Source organism: Rhinatrema bivittatum, chromosome 2, assembly GCF_901001135.1.
Source record: "Rhinatrema bivittatum chromosome 2, aRhiBiv1.1, whole genome shotgun sequence".
In the NCBI taxonomy this organism is placed as follows: domain Eukaryota; kingdom Metazoa; phylum Chordata; class Amphibia; order Gymnophiona; family Rhinatrematidae; genus Rhinatrema; species Rhinatrema bivittatum.
This window is the reverse complement of record NC_042616.1, coordinates 334,789,615-334,807,801: the sequence shown is the minus strand read 5'-3', so window position 1 is coordinate 334,807,801 and position 18,187 is coordinate 334,789,615. Positions and strand designations below refer to the sequence as shown.

Here is an 18,187-nt window from a genome sequence, read left to right as displayed (position 1 = left end):
GAGGGGGGATATGATAGAGGTCTTTAAGATCATGAGAGGTCTTGAAAGAGTAGATGTGAATCGGTTATTTTCACTTTCGAATAATAGAAGGACTAGGCATTCCATGAAGTTAGCAAGTAACACATTTAAGACTAATCGGAGAAAATTCTTTTTCACTCAACGCACAATAAAGCTCTGGAATTTGTTGCCAGAGGATGTGGTTAGTGCAGTTAGTGTAGCTGGGTTCAAAAAAGGTTTGGATAAGTTCTTGGAAGAGAAGTCCATTAATGGCTATTAATAAATTTTACTTAGGGAATAGCCACTGCTATTAATTGCATCAGTAGCATGGGATCTTCTTAGTGTTTGGGTAATTGCCAGGTTCTTGTGGCCTGGTTTTGGCCTCTGTTGGAAACAGGATGCTGGGCTTGATGGACCCTTGGTCTGACCCAGCATGGCAATTTCTTATGTTCTTAAGTATGGAGGTGAATTTTCTAAGGAGTTACACTTTAAATGTAACATATCATAGAAATTTTCAAAAGTCTACTTATGCGCAGGGACGATACATTTAAAACGAGCGCGCGTGAGCCCACATATGCATGCATTTTAGATTGCCCATGCAAGTATGTGCGTATGATGTAAAATACATCTACCATACGAATGTGTGCTCCTAATTTTAAATGGTTACATGAGCAGATCCCCGCATATCTTCTTTAGGAATTTGTCAGCTTTAACTTGTACTGCTAAAGCTGATCTTAAAACATGCTTAGGTGAAGTAAATAGCCTGTTCAACCAATTAGTCCACCAGTTAGCCCAGTCCATCTCGTAGTCTTTGAGACTTTCCTGCTTCTTCAGCCTGCACTCCCTCCAATTTACCCAAACCCCTCACCCAGGCATTTTAGATCTAAAGAGTTTCTTCAGACTTACACCTCATCAAGAGCAGAAGTCAATATATGTAACCCCAGCCCAGGGTGCAGCCCTAGCATGGGTGAGATCATAAAACTCATTTGTACTCTTTGCAGCAGGAACTCAGGCTAGCTGTACTACTTTCCTTCCTTCTCAGGATGTAGGTTCGATAGACTTGCGGATGAAAGGAGTCCTCTCAGTTCCCAGTGCAGGGTGGCTAACGCTCTCGCTATGACTTCCTTTGGTGATGAAACATTTAATATTTCTGGGGGTGCCAAATAAACGACTGGAGTCACTGTGTGAGTGTCCAAAATAAATCTTTAGTGAAGATAATATATGAGAAATGGCACAATTCTTGATCCACAGCAGCACAATGAAATAGTTGTTGCAATGTCCTCCCATACCTGTGCAGGGATATCTTAGGCTACCCAATGGAATTCCTACCATCCAGGGCATGGGAAAATAGGTTCCCCAGGTGGGCAGGGTGACCTTAGTATGGGCAGAACCACCCTTTCCAACTGGCAAAAATACTTTATTTCTGTCTCTGCCCCAAGAAATACATCTCTTTCTCTGCCCAAGGTTGATTGAAGCATGGGATGGGTGGCTTCACTGATATTAGGTTTTGCCTTTTACTGACACTTAGTTGATTAGACCCTTCTTTCATCTTACTGCAGTCCTTAGATCTCTTCTTCGAATCCCTGATGAGAGGGATACCGTGGAGCCTGACTGTCTGTGTTCCAGTTCAGGCAGGAAGGGGCAGTCAAAATTCCTCCTGGATGGTGAGCTAAATCTTCTCAAAAGACTGAAGATAATACTGGGGTTCTCTTTATGGCTGGTCACCACCACTTCAGGGGTAGGCGTTCCCTAACAAGCACAGCTCCAGACCCAGGGTTACTCAATCCCTGAGCCCAGGCAGTGTACAGGCTCCAGTAAGGCTCCTTCTACTTAAAAGATCAAAGTACAAAAAATGCCCTCGGAGGGAATCTCCCACCAGTCAGGTTGCGTACTGGCTCGGCAGAAACCCTCTCAACCCTGGCCAGGACCCCTAAACAGGTCTTGCTTGGCTGGGCCTATAAAATAAGAAAAACTAACCTCCTCTCTCTACCTTTGTACTTCATACTGACCAAAAGGACTGCCTCCTAGCTGTAGCTGGGGAGCGGTTATATGCTATTACAGATGGGACGGCCATTCCAGACTCCATGGAAGGAGGGTCTGAATTTGAATGTACCTCCCATTAATCATCCTACTCAAATTAAAGGACTGATACGAAACACCCAGGACTTAGCAGTAACCCATGAAGGTGCCCAGGTAACATAACATATATACAAGGCGAACAGCCCACTGCACACTGCGGGCATGGGATGTCAAATCCATAGTTACGTGTGTAAATGTCAGCTCCACCCTGACCTCTAAAGTGGCCAAATATTGTTTCTTTGTGAATAACTGCTCTCAGAAAAGGAGAATATTTGGCTGCTATTCACTTTCTTTTGAAATACTCCAAAATGTATTCAGTGGGGCCTGAAAAAACAGAAGGATATTCGAGAGCAAGCAGGAAGGTGGAGCGTGCATTTATGTTCCATTATTTGCCTCTGCTCTGCCTTTAGCCCTGCCCCCAAAATGATTATTCACCTGCCAGGATACACAGCTCTTATTCATCTTCCTCAGGCCTCTATCATAAAGAGCTAGACATCTGCTTCTATTTTTGTTTCTTCCCATAGGAAAAGCATAATGGCCAGCCCCATGCCACCCTTTATCCTTTATTCTATCTAATTCTTTGGAATGAAATCTTTTAAAAGTCTCAGGAAAGAGACAGAAAAAAAGTTTCATTTCAGAACCTTTTCTTGCTGCTTTTGAAGAGAGACTACCATGATCGCTGCAACAAATCTTGGCACTTGTCTTTTAAAAAGTGGCTTTGACTGTCTCTATCTATCTAGCAAGCATAACAGCATACTCAATAACCACATATTGTCCTCTCTTCCCTCATTCCAGCGTCACCCGCACATTCAGCTAACCTACTACAGCTACACTCCATGCACTCACACTCCAGCGCTCAGACACACAAGTCATGGTCACACATCAGTAAAATTATTTAACAACATACGTAGGTCACAAACGTTATCCAAAATTTAAAGCAATATATTTAAAATGGAAGGGGGACATGAGGTTGTAAAGCCATGATATTACAGCTGGGACTGAGGACCGCATGCTAGGGGAAGGTGTATGGCTAATGTCCTGTGAATGTTGTCCCTTCATGGATATAAGAACCGTGAGTGTAGGATGGAGAATAAAGAAATAAAGAAGTGCTTTTTTTTTTTCCATTAATCTTGCATGCTAGCTGTTCCTCAAAACAGGGCTGTATTTTAAAATGCGCGAACGCGCGTCCTTGTGCATGCGGTTCCCAGTGCGTGCCCATGGACGTGGCTATTTTATAGCGCGCGTTGGCGCGCGTATGTTATAAAATAGCATTCCTGTGCACACATGCACGTCGGATTTTAATATCCACGCAGGCATGTACGGGTGGGTGGCCGCCTCCGCGCGCAGTGGGGGTTGATTTTTTAAATTATGTGCGGCGATGCAAGTAGGGCTTCCCCAGTTCCCTCTCAGTCTGCTCCAATAAAGGCGTGGACTGGGAGGGAACTTCTCTACCCCTAACCCTATCCTTCCTCCCTCTTCCACTCTCCTCCTCGACCCCTAAACTAACCCTACTTATCCCCAATTTTTTTTATTTTTATACTTACTGCTCCTCTGGAGAAGAAGTAAACAGTGTGCCGGCCAGCTGCCGGTGTGCGCTTCCCTGGGTCAGCGTCTAATACCCCTCATGCACCTCCCTGCCTGGACACCACCCCGCCAGCCTGCCCCTTTTCAATTGCCTTGCACTTCTGCGCGTACCAGGAGGTAGGCACGTGGCCGGCCTCTTTCGAAAATGTGCTCGGCACACAGGGCTAACCACGCATGGTTTTACCACGCGCAGGGCTTTTAAAATTTGGCCGACAGTGTTGCTTAGTAATGCACTGGTATTATTTATTTTAATAGTAATAAGTAATTTTTATGTGTGTAAGTGCTGAGGTTTTCCCCACTGAAAACCTATGGCGCTAGCGTAAGTAAATGTTCAAAAGAATATACATATGAGGTGGTGTGGAGATTGAATTTTGGGCAGGTGTTTTTGACTTCATGTCCTCAGTTTGTGCTGATGTCATGGCCAGTGCATGTTCAGTGTAGTTTCATCACCTTTTTCTATGGGGCGCCAGAACAACTTTGCATATCTAGAAATGAATAATAAGAATCGTGAGTATTATAATGAGGCTGATAATTAATGTCATAGCTTGGAGCCAAGTGACTCCCTTATATGCCATTATAGATTCAATATCCTCTGACACACTATTTGGCCTCCCATATAGTTGTGGCTCCAATTTTAAATACCATTTTTTTAAAATTCGCTGGGATTTCTGAATAGCTATTTATCATGGCTTTCTTCCTGGCCTCAAATTGGATAAATCGAACCCTTTAAGCTGTCACCTAGATCTTCTTCCTTAACTTGTGGTCTACCATGGTCTTCTGCCTTGCTTTACAGCCTACCTTAGCCTCCTGCGTTGCACTGTGGCATTCTAGGTCTATCTGTCTTGCTCATGGCCCTTCCAGACCTTCCAGCCTCACTCTGCAGCCTTCCAGGCCTACTTTCCTTGCTCAGTGCCCTTGTGGGCTTTCCTCTCCTATCCTGAAGCCTTCGAGTCTTCTAGGTTTGCCTAGCCAGCCTTGTGCCCTGTTGGGCTTCCTGTTTATTGTTGTCTGTTCTGTCTAGTCCTTGTCCAGTCCTTGTCTGGTCTTATCCTTGTCTTGCCTTGCTCAGTCCAGTCCCTTGATTACCTCTGGTCCCAGCCTGTACCATGTTCCAGCTCCCAGCCTGTACTGTGTTCCAGCCCTGCCTATATCCAGCTCCTGCTTGCCCTCAGTACCAGCCTTGCCTCCAGCCCTGTCTGTATCCATCCCCTAACCTGTGTCTGAATTCAGCCCCAGCCATAATGTTTGCAAGAAGGCAAGTCCTACCGGCCCCCAGAACCTAAGGGCTCAACCTGCAGGGTTGGGGGCTGGTTAGGCAGAAGACCACCTTCAGACCTGCCCTGCTACCCTGTGCCACTTCTGCGGGGGTGCTTCACGACTCTATCCCCCTGAACCATGACACACTGTCTCATTTTCCTTTAGTTAGATATCTTCCCTTTGCATGCCAAACTCCAACTCCAATAGGCTTTGCCCCAGAATTCACACACTGTAGCTGTAGTGATTTGTATTAGGATAGACGTAAGCAGAAATTACCAAAGCAATTTTTATCCTACTTTTGAAGGAAATGAAAGCTTATGAGATCACTATGTCTGACTTGTATCTCTTTCCTCCCCAAATAACCTTTTTGTTTGGGTCCTTTCACGCCAAATTTTCAGAACATGTCAGGGGACACAAGAGGACTCTGATGAGGGTGGTATTATTCAGATCCGCTTGTATGCGTGGCATCCCAGAAAGTAGGCTTCTTTAGTTCTGGTTGGAATTTCTTGTTGTTTGCTCAGGTAAATATTTATCACTATTTTGATGCTATATATCAGTAGTTGGTTAATTCTAAATGCCATCCCTTTTTTTTGTGTGTGCATCTGAGTAAAGTTTTTGCATTGGGAGAGCTTGAACTTGAAGCTTTCACCATGAGTTTGCAATGCCTTTCATTCTGAACCGTCTATTTCACCCATGGTGGGTGCCGTGAAGTATGGGGAGCTAGCACATAGTCTCCTGAGAGAGAAAGGGAGTGGGGAGGGAATAACTCGTTCTCCTTTCTAATTGCAGTGTGGATGAAACAACTCCTTATCTGGCTTTGGGAGCAGTGAAGAACATTTCCCTCAACATCTCCATCACCAACCTTGGGGACGATGCCTATGACACGAACGTATTCTTCAACTTCTCCACGGAGCTGTTTTTTATCAAAATGTGGCAAAGGGTAAGAGAGCGCAGCCTGAGAGAGCAGACCAGATGACATTTGTGACAGTGCCAACATGCAATCTAAAGCAGTGGTTCTCAACCTTTTTTTCTGTCAGGACACACCTGACAGATGGTTCTCACGTGCGTGACACACTGAACACATGATCGTCACGGGGCTAAATGTAAACATATACTCTGTATCTACAGGATCCACCCTGCCACCCCCCCCCCCCCCCCCCCCAACAATGGCTACAGAACAGAACTAGGACATTCCCCATTCAATTTACCATACAAAAAAGATATTTCTGGTGTCATCTCAGTAACAATAACATAAACACTCTCCTACCAGGTGCAATAACCCTCCTTATGAAAAAACAGTAATTTACCATCAATACATGTCCTATTGAGAAAATATAACAAATAATATTGATACAAATGCATATATGCTAGTAAAATACTTCCCCTCTGTCACACATACAGAATTGATCTTCACCAAGTACAGAAAGACTGTAAAGTAGGGATGTGAATCGATTTTCTGGTGGATGAAAATATCATAGATATTTTCTCATCTGTCAGATATTGGGGGGTCCCCGAAAGCAATAGGAAAACCCCACAAAATATTTTGTGGGGTTTTCTTATCATTTTGAGGGTGGGGGGGGGAAGAAAGGGCACACAACCCTCCCCCCAAACCCACCCCGACCCTTTAAATCTAATTAGTTAGAATCTCCCACCCTCCCGACCCCCCCCCCAAACTTTCTTAAAGTACCTGGTGGTCCAGCAGGGATCCCGGGAGCGATCTCCCACTCTTGGGCCGTCGGCTGCCACTAATCAAAATGGCGCCGATGGCCCTTTGTCCTTACCATGTGATAGGGGCTATCTGTGCCATTGGCTGGCCCCTGTCACATGGTAGGAGCAATGGATGGCCCGCACCATTTTTTAAGATGGTGCCGGCCGTCCATTGCTCCTACCATGTGACAGGGGCCGGCCAATGGCACCAATAGCCCCTGTCACATGGTAAGGGGAAAGGGCCATCGGCGCCATTTTGTTTACTGGCAGCCGACGGCCCAAGAATGGGAGATCGCTCCCGGGTCCCCCGCTGGCCACCAGGTACTTTAAGAAAGTTTGGGGGGGGGGGTCGGGAGGGTAGGAGATTCTAACTAATTAGATTTAAAGGGTCAGGGTGGGTTTTTTGTTTTTCAGCTCGGGCGCAGCGGATAAAAAATAAAACCGTTCGGACCACAAGAAATTGAATTTCCCGCGGGTCCATGATACCGATACTGGAACCAGTTCTGGTACCGATTCACATCCCTACTGTAAAGTACAAATATGGAGTCAGAAACTGGAATGGAAAGCCAAAAAAAGCCATTCTGCATTCAGTGCAAAACAGAAATATAGCACCTAATAGATTCCCAGGATCTGCAATAATGTACACAAACTAATGTGCAAAAGGTTACACCTGCATTATGGAACTCACTCAAACAATAACAACCGTACCTATGAAAAGGCAACACTACAAAAATTTAACCAGGACCTAAACACCAATGCGCCTCCTATTAGGAAAACAGAACAAGCCAAGCTGCTATAGATCCCTACACAGAACTACAAGATTGTAGAATACCCTTATCTAGGTCACACACACAGAACATAGACAGACCCTCACCAAATACAGAATAAAGTGACCATCAAGTTAATGTTTTTGTTTTTCCATTGTTGCCCCTCATACACTCAGTCTAGCTTCTTGCTGTTTCCAGTTCAGTTTTTGTTTCCACATTTCTCAAATAATATAAAATAATAAATCTAAAACTAGACTAATAAATATAATAAAAGTTTCAAAACAACTGATAAATAGAATAACATCCAATCATTAAAAACTTATAAAATTGTTAAAAATTCTCTAACCACCAATAAAATATTTCAAACAGCAGGCACATCACTTAATACCTAATAATTAAAATGGCTGCCAATCAAGAAAGATAAACTTAAAAAGCCACCTTTACTTACCCTCTCCAGCAACTCTCCTACTCCATTCCCTTGTAGGCCAATAGCATACACCAGAAGCAGCAATGGCTGCTGAACCTCTGTCCTCACACGTGTGCGCACACACACACACACACACACACACTTTCTGTCTCTCACACATCAGTCACCTCCCTGACCAATGTCTTTTTCTCTCACACACACACATCACCTCCTTAACCAATCTCTCTTTCTCTCACATAACACACAGCAGTCACCTCCCTGACCAATGTCTCTTTCTCTCTCTCTCACACACACACCAGTCACCTCTCTGACCAATCTCGTTCTCTCACACACATACTAGTCATGTTCCTGACAATCTTTCTCTCACCCACCAATCACTTCCCTGATCAGTTTCTCTTTTTCACAAGTGTTTTCTTTCTTACTTATACAGTCTCAATCACACACATTCTCTCATACACTTACAGACATGCTGTCTCACTCTGCCTCACTCACCCCCATCCCCACCCCACATGGCAGCTCAAGCATAAGGCAGCAGCATAAGGCAGCCAGTATGCTGTAATTAAAAGCAGTGTCCTGACAGGCTGGCAGTGACTCCCGCCCCATCCCACAGCGGTAAGAAGGCAGCACTCAGCTGTTTGCCTGTGTTGCGATCGCAGCACAGAGCAGTCAGTTGAGAATGTAATTCTATGCTTTTTCTTCTCCCCACCCCAGCCTTTTATTTTTTTTTGCTGTTTGATTATTATTATTTTTATATTTTCTTGCTGGTGTCGCGCTAGCGAGAGGAGGGAAGCTCGGAGCCAGACCAGGGTGGGGTGGGGTGGGGCAGCGGCACCGTACTCCTGCAGCCCCTGACAAAGTGGTCAGCCAGCACCAATCTTCAGCTTCGGGACTTCCTGCCGCGCAGTTGTTGGGGGAAATCCGTCCATTAGCTGTCCCGGGTCCGGGGCCATGTTCTCAGGTGACTGCTTTGAGAACGCAGCACAGCTGAGTGCTACCTTCTTATTGCTGCAGGGCCGGGGGGGGGGGGGAGGAAGCCTTGGGGTACAATTTCTGCAGCAGCAGCGTGCATGCATGGCCTTTTCTTCTTCCCGCGTGCCCGGTAAACATCACTTCCTCTTCCGGGCCACAGGGGCGGGAAGAAGAAAAGGCCACATTCCTGTTGCAGGCTTCCACAAAACACTGCTGCCGTTCCCCACGGGACTTGAATGTGCTGATAGCCCGGGCAGGAACAGGAGCAGTGTTTGTCTCGCTGAGGTGAGGAGACGGGTGGAAGAACAGTGGGTGCGCAACACACTGGTTGAGAACCGCTGGTCTAAAGGATATGGTCTCTATTGATTCAGCTTTGGCACTTTCCTGTGTACACAGAAAGTCTAAATTGAACCATTTTATTGTTGGAATGAGCCTGGGTGGAGACATTTATATTCAGTCTCTGCATAACATTTCTTTTTAAAGAGGTGATCCCCTTGGGATCAAACCTTTTGAAGTATGTTGAAAGCCGCTGTTTAAAATGTAGCCATTGTATTGTAGTCCTATGGTGTGTGGACTCATAAAGTAATATATCATCTATTTATTAGGGGCTTTGTTTTTCAGTTTAGATTATTTACAGTCTGATCTTCAGATGGGTTGAGATTTATTTTTATGAACTTTTTATTTTTCCGTTTTCTTCGTTAAATCATTTGAGCAAAAAAAAAAAAAAGCAGAGAAGTGTGCTGTCATAACGTTAGGGAAAGAAAAACAAAAGATTGTCAGTTGTTAATTGCTGGCTGTTTTATGTATTGTGGAAGGTTGCAAGAGGAATATTAGAGTAGCACTTGATGGGAAAAAAAAACTCTTTGGAAAATGAGGTGAAAGTACTCTCAGCAATTTTCCTAGAATTTTGGCTTTTTATTTAAGTATCTGGAGGGGGAGGCCGGATTAGAAAGAGGACAAGGCAGAAATGTTCTTTTTCTAAACAGAGGAGTGGGCGAGAGGGAAGGGGGATCCTGGCGCTGCATATGTCCTCATGTCTTTTGACTAGAAAGGAAGAGATATCCTGCAGGGGCTTTTTAATATTTAACCAAGCAGGGTGCGGTTAGCTGGCTAACTTTAGGATGCAATTTCTTTGACCAAATGTAATTTGGGGAATTTTCTCCTGCTAGTGCTAGATATCCATGCTAGCCGAATAAACATAAGCCCTGCCCCCACCCCCAGTGCATCCCAAGCTGCCTCCTTCATGTTTGGTTAGATTTTTAAGCCATTAAAAGTCACCCGCTGAGATGAGCAGGAAATTCAAAACTTAGGGTTTGTCCGGCAAACCTCAAAGCTTGCCAGAATAATCTTTTGAAAGTTGATTTCACTGGTTCTCTAAAATGTATTGAAAACATGGAATGATCAACTCAATTCAACAAAATATCAATTAGTATGGAGTTGAAGTGAGCTCATAATGCCTTAGCAAGGCCCCAAGCAAAGAAGCCGATCTTAAATATGCTACCTGTTAGCTTCATGGAGTGTGTCAGTTCCCTGTTTACTTGGTTCTAGGTAGGGATAAACCAGACTTGCAAAACAAAATGAATAGGTCCAATTTGTTTCTTTTTTGGGGGTGCCGAAAACAAATTGAGGGACCCCCTTCGAATTAAAATAATCCTATTTGTAATCCTACCCCGGTCCTGCACAGGTGGGTACCCAAACTTATTTGTTACTCTTCGGGGCCGGAACCTCTCCCTGGCTGGCTGTTCTGTCTCCCTCACTTCCCCAGGTGTGGATTTGTTGGACTGGGGGAAGAAAGGAATCTTTCAAGTCCCGATGTGAAAGGGACTTGAAAAATTTACTTTACAAATTTACTTTTGTTTGCAGTTAATCCCCTGGGGAGGATGTCTGTCCTTTATGTGGGTACAGTGAGTATAAAATAAATACTCTGGAGTCACTTTGATACTGTCCAAAATAAAAGTCTTTGCTGTTAACACTGATGATGAATGGCACAAAACTCAAACTGCAACACCACAGAATTATGTTCTCAATTTCTTTACAATCTCTTCCCTCTGCCTGTGCAGGACTCACTTGTTTCAGGAACCAGGAAAACTCTCACTCTCTTGGATTAATTAAGTGGAGCTCCCAGGTGGGCAGGGTCTTTTAAACTGGGCAAAATCCCTTCCAAAACCTTTAACTTGCAAAAACAGTCTATGGCACAGAGAGTTAAATCCTCTCGATCTCTCCCCAGGGTGTGAAGCACCTGATGGGTATTTCCAGTTGGTGAAATGTTCCTTTACTGTCAGGAGATGTGAATTTTTACAGTCTCATTAGTACTCTCACGCAAGATCCTTGATGATGAGGATCCTCTTGGAAACAAGATGTTTTCTTCCTTCAAACAGGAAGGAAGGGGCAACCAACTTCTTCCTGGATCTTCTAACTCAAAACGTTCTTTTCCCTAAAATGAACAGATCTAAATAGCGGAGTCCTCTCCTCACAACAGGTCACCACCACTTCCCTATCCCTGGGATGCCTAAACACAAGCTTCCCCAATCCCCATGGGCAGGAAAAGTCCAGGTGTCCAGTAAGGCTCCTAATAAAAATCTCAAAAATCCCTGAAAATAAACCCAGAGGGAATCTTAACCAGCCAAGTTGTGGACTGGAAAAAGAAATCCCTCCTGGTCCTGGTCAGGGCTGGGCCTGCTTTTACTGACTGGGCCTGAAAAAAGAACAAAAAACAAACTTTTCTACACTTCTGCACTCTTGGAGAATCTAAAAGGAACTGCCTCGCGAGCTCACTATAGAAAGCTCCTAAATAGACTTTCAGGAGGATGGCCATTCCAGACTCCTCAAAGGGAGAAGCTGCATTTGAATGGTACCTCCCCTACACTAACCTGCTCTTTCTTTAGCTTAACTGAGTTCTCACCCAGATCTTACAGGTACAGGACTGGTGTCCTTGTTACATATTCATTTAATTTATTAAAAAAAAAAAATCACCTGTCAAACCTATGCCTAGGGCCAAGGCCTTATCTAGGAAATAGCCAAGGCTCAAAGTAGGGGCTGTGGCCTACAACCGAGCATGGCATAGGCACCTCAGCCTAAGCCTAGGCCCGAGGCTGGGGTCTCGGCCTAGGCCAGGGTTCAATGCCAGAGCCTCAGCCTAGACCTGAGCAAAGGCCCAGGCACCCTGAAAAATGTTACCGTGTTCAGGAAATTTCCCAGCCCCCACTTACCTGATCAGTTAGGGATCAAACACTGCAGCCAGACCTAGGCCCAACGTCAAGGCCTGGCATAGAGGTGGGTCCTGATATGAGCCCAGGTCCGATGCTGGAGCCCGGTCTGGAGGCCAGGTTGGTCTAGGTCAAGGCTAAGGCCCAACATTTGTGCTTTGGCGCCGGCCTAGGCCCAATGCCAGGACCTGGCCTGGAGGTCGGGTCCTACTGCCTGGGCCTCAGCTCAAGCCCTGGCCTGATGCTGAGGGGCCAGCCTGGAGACCAAGTCCCAATGCTTGGGCCTCGGCCCAGGGTCAGGCCCAGACCCAGAGGCTGGAGCACACTACATAGATGTCTTCTTTCTTCTGACTTCTTTCTTCTTCAAATGATGCCATCCACTGGGGATGCACTGGAGTAAATGAACTCTGGCACATCCTCCTCAGCAGAGAGGGCCATTTTGTTGTATGAAACAAAAACTGAAATAAATGTTGCACACCCGTAGATCCACCCTACTCATGATTTTAATACTTCTGTATTCCCCTCTTTGGGAACCTCCCAGAATGCAGGGGTTTACCCTTTTCCCGGGGCCACTTCTACTCCTGGCTCTCTCCTTTTTTATGCCAACACAGTCCATGTGCCCTGGAGTGCTGGGGTTCATTCCGGCGGGGAGGAAGATAAACCTCCAGGGCCCAAGACTCACAGGGTGGATACCAACAAACAGTCTTCCTTGGTTGCTCTCACAGATGTGCTCACTAATAGTTATTTTTTTATTTAAAAAATGTCTATTCCTCTCATATTTTAAAATTCATGGTGAATTACAAGGAAACATATATAATAAAACACATAATTATAATAAAACTAAAAACATAAATGTAAAAAAAAACCCAACATTTAAAAGGGTGATAAAAATAACATCCAAAAAAACAGTAACAAATAGCTCATATGTACTCCCTGGAGGAAAGGAGGAGCAGGGGTGATATGATTCAGACTTTCAGATACTTGAAAAACTTTAATGATCCAAAGACAACGACAAACCTTTTCCAGCAGAAAAAAATCAGCAGAACCAGAGGTCACAAGCTGAGGCTCCAGGGAGGAAGACTAAGAACCAATGTCAGGAAGAATTTCTTCACGGAAAGGGTGGTGGATGCCTGGAATGCCCTTCCAGAGGAAGTGGTGAAGTCTAAAACTGTGAAGGACTTCAAAGGGGCATGGGATAAACACTGTGGGTCCATCAAGTCTAGAGGACGTGAATAAAAAGGAGGCAGCAAACAATGCACGGAGCGGCAGTAGCCACAGAGGCATTCACGGAGCGGGATGCCAGTGGTTGGTGTTCCACCTTCACGGAGCGGAAGGATGGAGGGCTGCCATCTCCAAAAAAAAAACCAACAACAAAAAAAACAAACAAAAAGAAACAAAACAGGGGTGGGTAAGAGTATGGGGCAGGGGTGTGGCCTGCTTGTTGCAGCGGTTGCTACCCCTAATTGAGCTGGATGTTCACTTGGATGCACATTCGGCGCTGCTCTCTACATTGGTGGTGGGGTGGAGGGGAATTAGGGCTGGAGGGTACTGGAAGCCAATCGTAACAGGTGGGAGAGAGAAAAAGGGAAATAAAAAAAATGGATAAAGTGCGTAGGTTGCTGGGCAGACTGGATGGGCCGTTTGGTCTTCTTCTGCCGTTATTTCTATGTTTCTATGTTTCATTCCCTGATCTGCAACTATTTTTAGCCCTCAATCTGTCTCTCCAAAAGCTTCCTTTATAGTAAAGGATTTTTACTGCTTTTCTGAACAAGACTGCACATATAGAACTCCTAATGATATCTGGAAGAGTATTTCACAGTATAGGGCCTACAACTGAGAAGGCTCGATCATGAGCCTCATCCAAATACAGTCTGAATGAGGAAACTTCAAGCAATCATCTTCCTGCTGATCTTAGAGGCCATGCTGGATTTTGGACTGTTCCAATGTCCTTGCTTGAGAGCACCTCTGACTCTGAAGAAATACTGTGGACGCTCTGGTGGAGTGTTCAACAAAAATTTACTGCAACCAAAAATACTCACGGGCGGATTTTAAATGCCCTGCTCGCGTAAATCCGGCCGGATTTACGCGAGCAGGGCCCTCGCGCGTCGACGCGCCTATTTTGCATAGGCCGCTGGCGCGCGCAGAGCCCCGGGACGCGCGTAAGTCCCGGGGCTTTTAAAAAGGGGCGTGTCGGGGGCGTTGCCAAATGATGTGGCATTTGGGGAGCGGGCCCGGGGGTGTGGCCGCACCCTCCGGAACAGCCCCCGGGTCGGGTCTTGGCGCACCAGCAGTCCACTGGCGCGCGCGGATTTACGTCTGCCTCCGGTAGGCGTAAATCCATGGATAAAGGTAGGGGGGGGGGTTTAGATAGGGCCGGGGGGGTGGGTAGGGGAGGGGAAGGTGAGGGGAGGGCGAAAGAAAGTTCCCTCCGAGGCCGCTCCGATTTCGGAGCGGCCTCGGAGGGAACAGAGGCAGGCTGTGCGGCTCGGCGCGCGCAGGCTGCCCAAAATCGGTAGCCTTGCGCGCGCAGATACCGGATTTTATAAGATACGCGCGGCTACACGCGTATCTTATAAAATCCAGCGTACTTTTGTTTGCGCCTGGTGTGCGAACAAAAGTATGCGATCGCGCTATTTTTTAAAATCTACCCCTCAAATTCCAATTCCCAACAAATCTTCTCCAGATAATCTCACAAAAATAACAAGTCCAAAAGAGCTTTTTTTCTGTTTTAATAGCTGAGTCAGTGTCCTTTAGGATTGCAAAAACTAGGGAAAGACCTAACATTCCTAGGTGATAGTGGGTTCTGGTGGAGCTTGGATCTACTATCACTTTCTCTGATGTATAAGCTGGAGCTTTGGTGGTAGAACATTCCAAAAAGTGTTTAAAATCCCAAACCTCTCCTCCTCCTCACTGAGCAGGAACTGGTGGTACAAAATTCCTCCCAAAACAAAAGGAACAAAACTCTCTGCAAAAATCCTTCTCTCCTCTTCTCTGTCGGTACTCTCCTGGGTTACTGCTGTCCCTCCTTAGCTGGACAAAAGGAATCGCAGCACCTTCTCCTGACCTCCCAAGGCAGGGGTGCCAGTCCTCCTTAGGCAGGAGCAGGCTTCAAAAACAAACCTCTCAGGAAAACAAACAGCTCTTCTCAAAAGCTCTTGCTCCACCCCCTTCCAGACTGTGGGGTGCTGCCCAGGGTAGAGTCCCTTCCCTTAGTTCCAGGCTGGGAGCCCAGAATGGGATGTCTCTCTGGCAACGCTCCTTTCTCTCAAAACCGCAAGTCAAAAATTTGCTTTTATAATGCACTGCTGACCAATCCAGAGAAGCCTCGGCAGGGGGGGGGGGGGGGGGGGGGGGGGGGGAAGAAGGTGTCTGTAGGGATGGTCTGCAAACTAAAAAAATAATCCTAGCCCAGGGATTAATCTAGGGACCAACTGCATAGTGGAGATTTCGGGGTCTATCCCCTCCGAGTCCTTTTTTTCTTCAAGCTGAAGAGCCTTAGCTTGTTTCGTCTTTCTTCATAGGGGAACAGTTCCATCGCCTTTATCATTTTTGTTGATCTTCTCTGTACCTTTTCTGGTTATGTTATATCTTTTTTGAGATGGGGAGATCAGAACTGCACACAGCATTCAAGGTGGAGTCACCCATAGATCTATACAGCAGCACAATGATATTCCTAGTTTTATTCTGCATAATTATCCTCGCTGCACACTGTGCTGAGGATTTCAACGTATTTTCTGCAACGACGCCAATATCCCTTTCGTGGCTGATTACTCATAATATGAAGCCCAGCATTGGGTACCTGTATTTTTGGATTATTTTTCCCTATGTGCATCCCTTTGCAGTTCTCCATATTAAATTTCATCTGCCATTTAGATCACCAGTTTCTCAGTGTCACAAGATACTTCTGCAGTTCCTCGGTCTGCTTGTGATTTAACTGCTGTGAATTTCTTGCCATCTGCAAGTTTGATCGCTTCACTCGTTGATGCCCACTCATTTCCGGATAGTTAATGAATAAGTAAAAGAACACCGGTCCCAGTACAGATCCCTAGGGCACTCCATTATTGACCTTTCTCCATTGGGAAAATGGACCATTTAGTCTTATTCTTTGTTTCCTATCTTTTAACCAGTTACCTATCCACAGCAAGACATCACCTGCTATCCCATGAACTCTTTAGTTTTCAGAGGAGTTTGTCAAGAGGAAATTATTCAAGGAGTTTCCCTTTAAATAGTGCTAGTAGGAACATACATGTACACAAAGTATTTGTGTCCATTCATTTGTGTAAATGTTCAATATATCGTGTTGTATGTATTTATTTTTTCTGCACAAATAATAGGAGGAGAGTTACTGCACGTAATAAATCATCAATCCAAGGGAATAGTGTAGTGAAGCTATATGAAGAATTCACACAAGGAGTCAAAGTTGATGTAATAAATCTTTTAGTTAGTACGGCAACGTCACAATTCAGAAATTACATGTCATCCAATTTTAAAAAATCCCCCGACACAGTCCCATGTTTCGCCGTGTGTCTGCGTCGGGAGGGACAGCAGTGAATTCAAATTTCTATAACAAAAAGAAGATGAAGGTGAGGAACCAGAAAGAGCATCATAGGAAACTGCATAAGCAAAATTTCAAACATACCTTAACCAAACTTCAGTGATCAGCTTAACTGGGAGTGTACCGGAGCAGTACGACAGAAAGCCCTTTAACGCTGAAAAAAGGCGCGAAAAGGTGCTAACCAATCAGAAAACAACAGAAAAGCGGACCTGACGGAAGACTATGAATCCCAAGTATGTGAAAACACCCCACTCGATTTCATTGTTTAAACCTAATGGAGATAAACTTTTCAATGAATAAATCCATCTTTGTTCCCTGTGAACTAGTATTTCTGAAAAATTACCTCCCTGACATGGAGGAGAGAGCACGTCAATCACACAAAACTTTAGATACGAGATGCTATGGACATAGGCGACCCAATAGGCGACTAAGGGGGAATTTTCCCACTGAATATTAAGACTAGAGCGGTGTTCAATGATTCTTGTTTTAATCATGCGAGATCTTTGCATGCCCTATTAGATTTACCTTTCACCGTGGACAAAATCTTAGGGATCTCTTAGTACATTCCGAGCTATCCCCAATCAGGTCTCCCGTACAAATTTTCAAGGGTCATGGTCCCTGTGGATCCTATTCTGTTTGCCCTCATTCTTTGTCCCTAGACACATTTAGTCATTCATCTATACAGAAACGTTTTCCACTATGTTTCAACTCTGACTGCACTACATCTGGAGCCATATATATTATTACATGTCCTTGTCATAAAATTTATGTTGGCAAAATGACTTGCATGATTAAAACAAGAATCATTGAACACCGCTCTAGTCTTAGGGGCGGATTTTCAGAGCCCTGCTCGCCTAAATCCGCCCAAAACCGGGCGGATTTACGCGAGCAGGGCCCTGCGCGCCGGGAAGCCTATTTTACATAGGCCTCCCGGCGCGCGCAGAGCCCCGGGACTCGCGTAAGTCCCGGGGTTCTCCGAGGGGGGCGGACCCGGTCGTCGCGGCGTTTCGGGGGCGTGTCGGCAGCATTTTGGGGGCGGGTACGGGGGCGTGGCTACGGCCCGGGCGGTCCGGGGCGTGGCCACGCCCTCCGTACCCGCCCCCAGGTCGCGGCCCGGCGCGCAGGAGGCCCGCTCGCGCGCGGGGATTTACTTCTCCCTCCGGGAGGCGTAAATCCCCGGAGAAAGGTAAGGGGGGGTGTAGACAGGGCCGGAGGGGTGGGTTAGGTAGAGGAAGGGAGGGGAAGGTGAGGGGAGGGCGTTAGAGGATTCCCTCCAAGGCCGCTCCGATTTCGGAGCGGCCTTGGAGGGAACGGGGGTAGGCTGCGCGGCTCGGCGCGCACCGGCTATACAAAATCGATAGCCTTGCGCGCGCCGATCCAGGTTTTTAGCAGATACGCGCGGCTCCGCGCGTATCTACTAAAATCCAGCGTACTTTTGTTTGCGCCTGGAGCGCAAACAAAAGTAGGCTATTCGCGCGCCTTTTAAAATCCGCCCCTTAATATTCAGCAGGAAAATGCCCCCTTAGTCACCCATTGGGTCGCCACTCACCTATGCCCATAACATCTCGGATCTAAAGTTTTGTGTGATTGATGTGCTCTCTCCTCCACATCGGGTTGGGTAATTTTTCAGAAATACTAG

At 45.9% G+C, this 18,187-nt stretch overlaps 1 protein-coding gene across 1 annotated transcript in view; it reads left to right on the top strand.

Moving 5' to 3' along the window:
* ITGA9 (integrin subunit alpha 9) overlaps positions 1-18,187 on the top strand; it is an 855,720-nt gene that overhangs the window by 511,348 nt on the left and 326,185 nt on the right. The window contains exon 18 of the mRNA XM_029589807.1: positions 5,707-5,857. Within this exon, the coding sequence (XP_029445667.1) occupies positions 5,707-5,857 (151 nt within the window). The remainder of the gene's footprint in view (positions 1-5,706; positions 5,858-18,187) is intronic.